Here is an 8739-nt window from a genome sequence, read left to right as displayed (position 1 = left end):
ACACACACACACACACACGCACACACACACACACACACACACACGCACACACACACACACAGAGAGGAGAGAAAACAGGAAGAGCAGTACTAATTTCCAAGTACATTGAAAAGCATCAAGTTTGGCTAAGAGAGACATTAAGCACAAAAAAAGGACACTATTTGTAAGAAAAGTGTAAAGTCATAAACACCAAAGCACTAAGTAACATGACAGCTAAACACAGAAAGCAAAACCATTAGAAATCCAATGAGAACTGAGAAAATCTGGCAGGTCAAGCAAAAAGCACAAAGCAAGAGCCTTGAGGACTCAAACAAGGTGATAAAGTTAACAGACAATGTTGGACAAACCTATCACTGAGCAGATGAATGCTGAGCATATGCATTCAGGAATTTAAAAAAGGGAGGGGGTGGTGAGATGACTCTGTAATAGTGATGGCTGTACAAGTCTGATGATCAGAGTTCTATTCCCAGAGCCCAAGTAAAGGTGGAGGAAGAGGACTAACTCCACAAAGTTGTTCTCTGACCTCCGCAGGCATGCTGTGGTACGAATCATGCCCCTACACACATATCATGTACACACACTATAATAAAAATAAATAAATGATTTATACATGAATGCGTGGATTGATGAATGCATGCAAAAGGAAATCATAAGTGAATGAATAATACATGCAAATAAATACAGAAATAAACAGATATTTGGACAGAATGTCATAAAGTGACTTTCTACATAAATGAAGAGAAAAAGGGAATGGAAGGGAGCGGCCCTGTGCAGAGCCAGCTAGGGATGGAGGGAGCAGCCATCTGGGGAGGGGGCAAACCTGCTGTCCAGACCCACTCACCCTGCCGAAGAACTGCAGGAAGGTGCTGGAGAGCAGCAGGTGCTTCTCAGCCAGGAAGCGGTAACGCCGCTTTTCTTCCAGCTCTGCCGCTCGCTGGCTCTCAGACACGAAGGCCCGCATCTGCGCATGCAGCCGGTTCACACTCTCCTGGAGGGGAAGAAGTGCTGGCTGGGGGTCTCATCTCTGCCTTCTCTCCAGGCCTCCCCTGAGCATCCAGCTGGCTGGCCCTGTCTCCATAGCCTGCCCCACCACCATGGGCATCCTGACCCCTTGGGGGCCTATGCCTCACTGGCCTGGGCTGATCTGGTACTCAGCACAGGGGAGCAGGGAGGTGGGTTTACAGAAATAGGAATGAGAGGGTGAATGACCTTCTGGGGAGGGGAGATGCTGAAGAGGGGAGACATGAGCTCATTAAAGGGTCCAGGAGATGAAGCAGAGGTTTATTCATCCATTTGGGTCCCAGAGTCAAGAGGCAGGGATGGGAGCTGGGACTGGCTTTGTCTGGGGCAGGGTGCCTCTTTCCAGTCAGTGTGTGTGCGTGTGTGTGTGTGCGTGTGTGTGTGTGTGTGTGTGTGTGTGTGTGTGTGTGTGTGTGTGTAGGATACTGGTGGGCCAAATCCTTGCTACCAATTCAGAAGCAGCAGAGCCATTGGCCCTATTTTTTTCAGTGAAGCAGGAGAAGGGTAGGGGGCTGAGGGTTGCCCAGGGTGACTCTCCAACTGTGCTCCTGATGTCTGGGCTGGTGCTGGTTGGAGGAGCTCAGAAGGATGCTAGGGGTTCCCTCAGAGACCTGCACCAGCCTCCAACCCTCACACCTTCATCTCCCGAGTGTTCTTGTCCCTCTTGCGCTCCATCCGCCACAGCTCAGACATGCACTTCTCCAGGTTAGCTGCTCGGTGGCGATATTCAATCTCATAGTGTTGGCGGCTGTCCTGGGGTAGGCAGAGAGACGGGGATCCCACATCAAAGAGGCCAGGGCTCAGAGCATTGGACAGAGGGCGAAGGAGCCCAGATGGAAGTGTGTATAATAGCCTGGGGCTGGTGGATGCTCAGTACCGGACTTCATGTGGACCTCTGTCACAAGGGAGAAAGGGGGCCCTGCTTGGGCAAGGCTGGGAGCAGAGGAAATGACTCACTTTGATGAACTGCATGTCCAGCTTGGTGTTCTTCTCCATGTGCTGAAGCAGATCTCCATGGAAGGTCTGCACCTGAGTGGAGTGCAGGCTAGGTGTGATCAGGGTTCCCTTCTGTCCCTGGGTCCAGCTGTTTCACTCTGCTACAATGCTGCCCGCCATGTTCCTAACATACCAGGCTCCTGCCCACTTGCCCAAGAAACAGGGCTAATATGCTCACATGGCTGGAGGGAAGATTACAGAGTTGACCAGGTAGTTTCTGGCTCAGACCTCCTCAATAAATGTGTTGAAGGCTCCTAGTCTTATTTTTGGTCAGACAGGGTTTTGTGTATACACTCTTTCTGCCTGGAGTTTCTCACCCATATTGAAATGTTGCTTTCTTGCCTCCCCAGGAAGAAGCCATTCGCCCCTCATTTGTTTCTAGAATGCACATGCATCTGTTCCTTCTTCCAGCCATAGGGAAGATGAACTGGCTCCTTGTCTGTAGCCCCTAGAGCTGCTGTGAGCAGGAAGTGCAGCCCTGGGTCCCAGGCATTGTAGGCAGAGCACAGCCCAACATGAGGGTCCAGAACTATGGAGGCCTAGGATAGGAAAGGCCACTGGGGATCCCCCAACAAGCACCACCTGGAAAGCTGGAGAAGACCACTGAGCTGCAGCTCAGAAGAGCTCTTCTGAGCTCCCCTCCTGCCTCCAATTTGCTTTGTGGCTTTGGACAAGTTGTGTCACACTCTTGGTCTGATGAGTTCTGACGCTATGGGCTAGGCAGACCTCTGGCATACATTCCATACCCTCTGTCAGCTTCCCCGAGGTCCCATGCTTCTAGGGAGGAGTCAAACTTGAGCCCTTAGGTGCTGGCTCTGTGGAGGTAGGGTCCCTGACCCTCTGACACACTTCCATCAGCCCATCTGCATGTGAGTCTTACCCCTGTGGGAGGTTCCCTGCTGCCCTGGGTCCTTCCTAGTACCATGAAGAAAAGGAACTCTGGGAACCTCTCCATGGGCAGAGCATTGGTACGCTAGAACATTCGTAAGGTTCTCTCATGTGTGTTCCTAAGCACCTGTTAACGGCTGGTCTGCCTGGGAGTTCGAGGCCCTTTTTTGTACCATCCAAGACTTTGAACCCTGAGCTGCTGCTGTGATCTCTATAAGGGAGATCCTTACAGAAACAGCAATCTGTGGATGATGCTAGAACATCAGGTACATATTCCTGCTGCATGGGGCCATTTTTGGCCCAGCGAGTAAGGAAGGTGTGAGGCTGGGTAGACCTTCAAACCCAGATGATTCTGTGAGTAGAACATCAGTAGAGACAGTGAATGGCAGACACCTAGAGACAGCCTTGAACCACACAGAACGTTTGAAATGCACAAAACTAACAGAATGGATGTGCCCAGAATGCTGTGGCAGAGGCGGTCTGCAGAGACCACCACAAAAGGTGCCACTTCTCCTGGATGGACAAAGCCTGCCAAGACCCCTGGATGCTGGGGTTTCCTTAAGATGTCACTGAGGTGCACCTGCAGCAAGGCTGAGTCTTTTCGGCTCCTGTCAGCTTCCCTTTCTGCTCCCTGACATGGCTTCCACAGTGGGCAATCTGGATCCTTCTGCTTCCTGTCATGTGCAAACTAAGACAAGAACCCCGTGGAAATGGACAGTAGGATAGGATGGCCATAACATAATCTGTTCCATGGCTGTGATGGTCAAAGGTGCAGAGGACACAGGGTGACTGTCCAGGCAGGTGCAGATGTCACAGGGTTCAGGGAAAGTTTACCTTAAAGCTCCTGAAATGGCTCTACTAAGAGGCTGAGTCAGGGCAAGGAGCTCTCACCACAGAGGGCAGGTCACAAGGAGGTCCCCAGGGAAGGCTGAGGGATTTCCTCTGCCTGTCCTCACCTTTCCTATACATGTCATAAGAGAGCCCTGAAAAGCCCTCAGCACAGAGGCCTAGAAAGCTGAGGCCAGCCTCTGCCCAAGAACATCGTTTAAAGCCCTGTAAGAGGCCAGCAGCTCAGTGAGTTCTCTTGCCATCTACACAGGAAGACACTCTGGCTTTCCTTGCAGTCCTGGGGGCCCAAACCCAAGGCTTCACACATGCCAGGCAAGTGCTTTACCACTGAGCTCCTCCTATGAGCTGCCTAACTCAACCATCAAGCCAGTGACTGTTTTTCCAAATCACCAATGACTCCATGTTGCCAAACTCCAAGTCAGTTCTGGGACTCATGCAGAAGATACCTCTTCCTTCTCAAACACCTTCCCTCAGCTTCCGGGTCAGCCACCCCCTTCACGCCTCCTCCTTTCCTTGGTTCCTCAGAGCCGCCTCCCTGCCCAACCCTGGAAGTGTAGGCCATAGGTCTCTTTCCTTCTATCGTAACCTTGGTCAGCTCCTAAGTCCTTATACTGACAATTCCCAAATGTATAACCCAGCCCAGACCTTTCCCCAGTGTGACTGACTTTCATACCTTTGGTTCCTTGCTAAAAAGCACCTCAGCTCATAAGTATTCTGCCGCTCTAATTGGTCATCCTCGACTTCCCCTTTCACACCTGCCTTCCATCCATCAAAATCCTGATGGCTTTCTCCTCCCAGCCCCGCTCATCGCATTGCCACCCCTTTCCTCTCCAAGGTTTGCAGCTGCCCCTGTTTCTTCTGCCCTCATCCCTGTTCTAAGTTATTAGTATAAGAGCCAGACTCATCCTCCGAGAATATAAGTCAAACAATGAACAATCAAGTTTTTGTTTTCAAGACAGGTTCTTGCTATGTAGCCCAAGCTAGCCTTGAACTGAAAATCCTCCTGCCTCAAGCTCTGGAGTGTTGGGTTACAGGCATGTGTCACTTTGCCCAGCTAAGCAATGAACACTAGGAAAATGAAGTTGACAATGGCATTTACAATGACTTGAAAAACATCAAAGCGGGCTGGGGAGATGACTCAGGGTAAAGTGCTTGTTAAGCAAGCATGAAGATCAGAGTCAAATCCCCAGACCTCATGTAAAGCAGGGTGCAGTAGCATGCACCTGTCATCTCAACGTGCCTCTAGTATGATGGAAGACAGAGGCAGGAGAATCCCCAGCAACCCACGGGCCAGCTGGCACAGGTATGGCATAACAAAGAACCGGGCCCAGCTCAGGCCACCTGCCATAAGGAATGGGGAAAGGGCTTCCGCATACATGACGGCCCAGTGCAGTCGGGCATGACAACCTGCTGAGAGATGATCTGCCTGGAGACAGACTGCCATTGGATATCATAGGACGGTGTGGGAAACCATGATTGGCTAGCCAACCCCTTATAACCCCAAATGCTTCCTGGAATAAATGAGTCTGCAGCAGCTCACCCTCTGCTTGCTTTCGCCCGACTCCTAGTATCTGTGTCGTGATGCCTCTCACCCCCATATCGGCAGGGACCCTGTGTCCCCCTCCGGCTGGCTCCGGGGGAGGACAGTAACAGGCACACACAGCAGCAAACAACAAGAAGACCATGGCTCAAACAAGGTGGAAGGCAAGGACGGAGACCTGAGGTTGTCCTCTGACCTCCACACAAGCACTGTGACATGCACACATACCACACTCACAAACATGAATGTGCACACGCATCACACACACGTACATATACATACATCACACATACATGAGATTTCTTATAAAAATCAAATAATGAGAAACTAATCTATTGAAAGATATGTAAGACGGCTGGGCTGACAAACGACAAAACACTGCTAAGAAAAATAAACCGGAGGGCCAGCACATGGGTGATCTGAAGACGCACTGCTAACCTCAGCACTGCTTTACTGTATAGAGCAATCCCGCCAAAATTCCAGCAGACCTTCTTGAAGAAACCTAGCTAAATCCAGAATTTATAAAGAAAATGAAAAGGTCTTGAGCAGGCAGAACAGTTTTGAAAAAGAATCTAGCTCTTGGACTTCAGTTCTCACTTATAGCTACGGTAGGGCTGGTGTGGGGCTGGTATCAGGACAGGCACATCCATCAACGGAACAGAATAAAGAGCCCGGAATTGGGCTCACATATGTGACAAATCAGTTTCCGGTCAAGACACTGAGTCAGTCTGTCAATGGGTGAAGGAAACTTTTCAAAAGGTGTTGGAATATTTGCTTAACTCCATAGGGACAAAGATGAACCTTAACTTAACACAGCAAAATGAATTTGAGATGGATCATTGAAATAGAGGTAAAGCTTTATTTGCCCAGAAGGTAAAGTTCTATTTGTCTAGAAGACAGAGTTTCTAGAAGAAAACTTAGGAGAACAGCATTGTTATGGGGCAGACAACCATTTTTATTTACTTTTATTATTATTATTATTTTTTTATTTGTATGAGTGTATTGTCTGCATGTAGGTATGTGCTCTGGTGTCATGCAATTCCTGAGGAGGTCAGAAGAGGGTGTCAGATCCTCTGGAACTGGAGTTATAGACAGTTGTTAGCCAACATGTATAATTTTTTAAAAATTATTTTTATGTGTATGAGTGTATTGCCTGCATGTAGGTAAGTGCGCCCGTGTCTTGCAATGACCTCGGAGGACAGAAAAGACTGTTGGATCCCCTGGAACTGGAGTTATGGACAGTTGTTGGCTGCCATGTGGGTGCTGGGATTTGAACCCAGGTCTTCTGCAAGAACAACCAGTGTTCTTAACCACTGAGCCATCTCTCCAGCCCCTATTTTTATTATTTTTTATTTACTTTTATTTTATGAGTATGAGATTTTGCCTGCATGTATGTAAGTGCACCACATGCATACAATGCCTGAGGAGGCCAGAAGAGGGCATCAGATCCCCTGGAACTGGAGTTATGAATAGTTGTTAGCTGCCAAGTGAGTGCTGGGAACCAAACCTGATCTTCTGTAAGAGCAGTCAGAGCTCTTAACCAATGAGCCATCTCTCTAGCCCAGCAAGCATTTTTTTCAGATAAGATGTAAGCATAAACTATTTGCAAGAAATTAAAATTTCTGCTCATCCAAGACTGACACTATTAAGAAAATGGACAGCTGGGCATGGTGGTGCATGACTGTAATCCTTGTATAAGAGAGGCTGAGACAGGAAGTCTGATATGAGTTCAAGACCAGCCTGGACCACATAACGAGATCCTGTCTCAAAAATCCATAAAAAGGAAAAGAAAAGTAGTAGACAGACAAAATACAGAGTGGGAGAAAATAGTCACCACATGCACATCCAACAAAGGACTCATATCTTAATTATACAAGGAAGTTCTATAAGCTAGGCACTTGAGAGGCTGAGGCAGTAGGATTATGATGAGTTCAGGGCCAACCTGGGCTACATATCAAGTTCCAGGCCAGTCAGGACAACATAGGGAGACACTTTCTCTAAAAATAAAAGTAAAAACAAAGGACCCAGCAGGCAGGGTGGCACATGCCTTTAATCCCAGCACTCAGGAGGCAGAAGCAGGCCAACTCTATGAGTTCCAGTGAAGATTGGTTTGCATAGTGAGTTCTAGGCCAGCTGAGACTACATAACAAGAATCTGTCTGAAAACAAGCAAAACAGCCACTGAGTGGCATTTTCTCTGTAAGCCTGATAACCTGAACTTGATTACGAGAACCCACGGAGAAAATTGACTCCACAGTGTATTTTTTTAACAGTTAGAAAACAAAAATACACAAAAATAAAACAAATAGTAATGAATTTGTAAAGGTCAACAATAAGCACGGCCCAATAAAAATGCCAAGACTCCAGTTCAGTGGGAGACCCCACTTCAAGGCAGTAAGGTGGCACATGATAGAAGACACTCCATGTCCTGTTCTGGTCTCTGTACACTTGTGCACACTGACCTGCACAATCACATGTATGCAATACACACACACACACACACACACACACACACACACGAAAAAGGAAAAGTACATCAGAGGGCTGGGAGATGGCTCAATGGTGAAGTGCTTACTGTGTATATATGGGAACCTGAGTTTGGATCCCCAGCATCACTTAAAATGTTGGGTGTGGAGAGATGGCTCAGCAGTTAAGAACGCTGGTTGTTCTTGCAGAAGACTTGGGTTCGAATCCCAGCACCCAAATGGTAGCGAACAACTGTCTGTAACTCCAGTTCCAGGGGATCCGACAGCCTCTTCTGACCTCCATGGGCATTGCACAATATGGGTACACTTACCTACATGCAGGCAGTACACTCATACACACAAAGTAAAACTAATAAATAAAATATTTTTAAAAATTCTTTTTTTTGTTGGGTCTCCCTGTAGCCCCAACTGTCCTGGAACTCACTATGTAGACCAGGCTGGAACTCACAGAGATCTGCCTGCCTCTGCCTCCCGAGTGCTGGGATTAAAGGCATGCGCCACCACGCCCAGCATTTTATTCTCATGCCTTCCTGTGGGAACTGTTGGAGTATGCCACAACTGAAATGACTTTCATCACATTGACACAGATTGCTGAACTCCTTGTGCCCAGATTATGGTCTCAAAATACCACTAAACACAAAAAACCTGACAGGACTCTGTGAAGTGGTTAACCATGTCTAACGCAGCAAAGGGGAGGGTAAAGTTGGCATGCCTGGCCCTGCTGGACAGCAAGGGAGCCTACAAACTCCCAGGGTTCCATCTAAAGGACTCAGGAGGTAGGAGATTCAGATTCCACTGGCCAAGGATGGGCTGTTTTCATCTTCAACAAGGATAATCATTTCTAAGGATTGAAATACACCTATTAGATTCAAACCTCTGACACCAATGGTAGCAAAAGATACGATGATAATTATAGTGGTTAAAAAAAAATCAAGGCACTGGAGAGATGGCTCAGCAGTTA

The 8739-nt window shown here is 48.0% G+C and overlaps 1 protein-coding gene across 1 annotated transcript in view; it reads right to left on the bottom strand.

Moving 5' to 3' along the window:
* Nucleotides 1-8739, bottom strand: part of Baiap2l2 (BAI1 associated protein 2 like 2) — a 22150-nt gene that overhangs the window by 6304 nt on the left and 7107 nt on the right. Inside the window, exons 5-7 of the mRNA XM_008851273.2 lie at nucleotides 1978-2049; nucleotides 1657-1773; nucleotides 842-988 (exon numbers count right to left, since the gene is read on the bottom strand). Coding sequence (XP_008849495.1) covers nucleotides 842-988; nucleotides 1657-1773; nucleotides 1978-2049 — 336 coding nt within the window. The remainder of the gene's footprint in view (nucleotides 1-841; nucleotides 989-1656; nucleotides 1774-1977; nucleotides 2050-8739) is intronic.

The sequence above is a fragment of the Nannospalax galili genome, unplaced genomic scaffold, assembly GCF_000622305.1.
Source record: "Nannospalax galili isolate Female #2095 unplaced genomic scaffold, S.galili_v1.0 scaffold445, whole genome shotgun sequence".
Taxonomy (NCBI): domain Eukaryota; kingdom Metazoa; phylum Chordata; class Mammalia; order Rodentia; family Spalacidae; genus Nannospalax; species Nannospalax galili.
The sequence above is the reverse complement of the archived record's forward strand: the minus strand, read 5'-3'. Positions and strand labels throughout refer to the sequence as shown.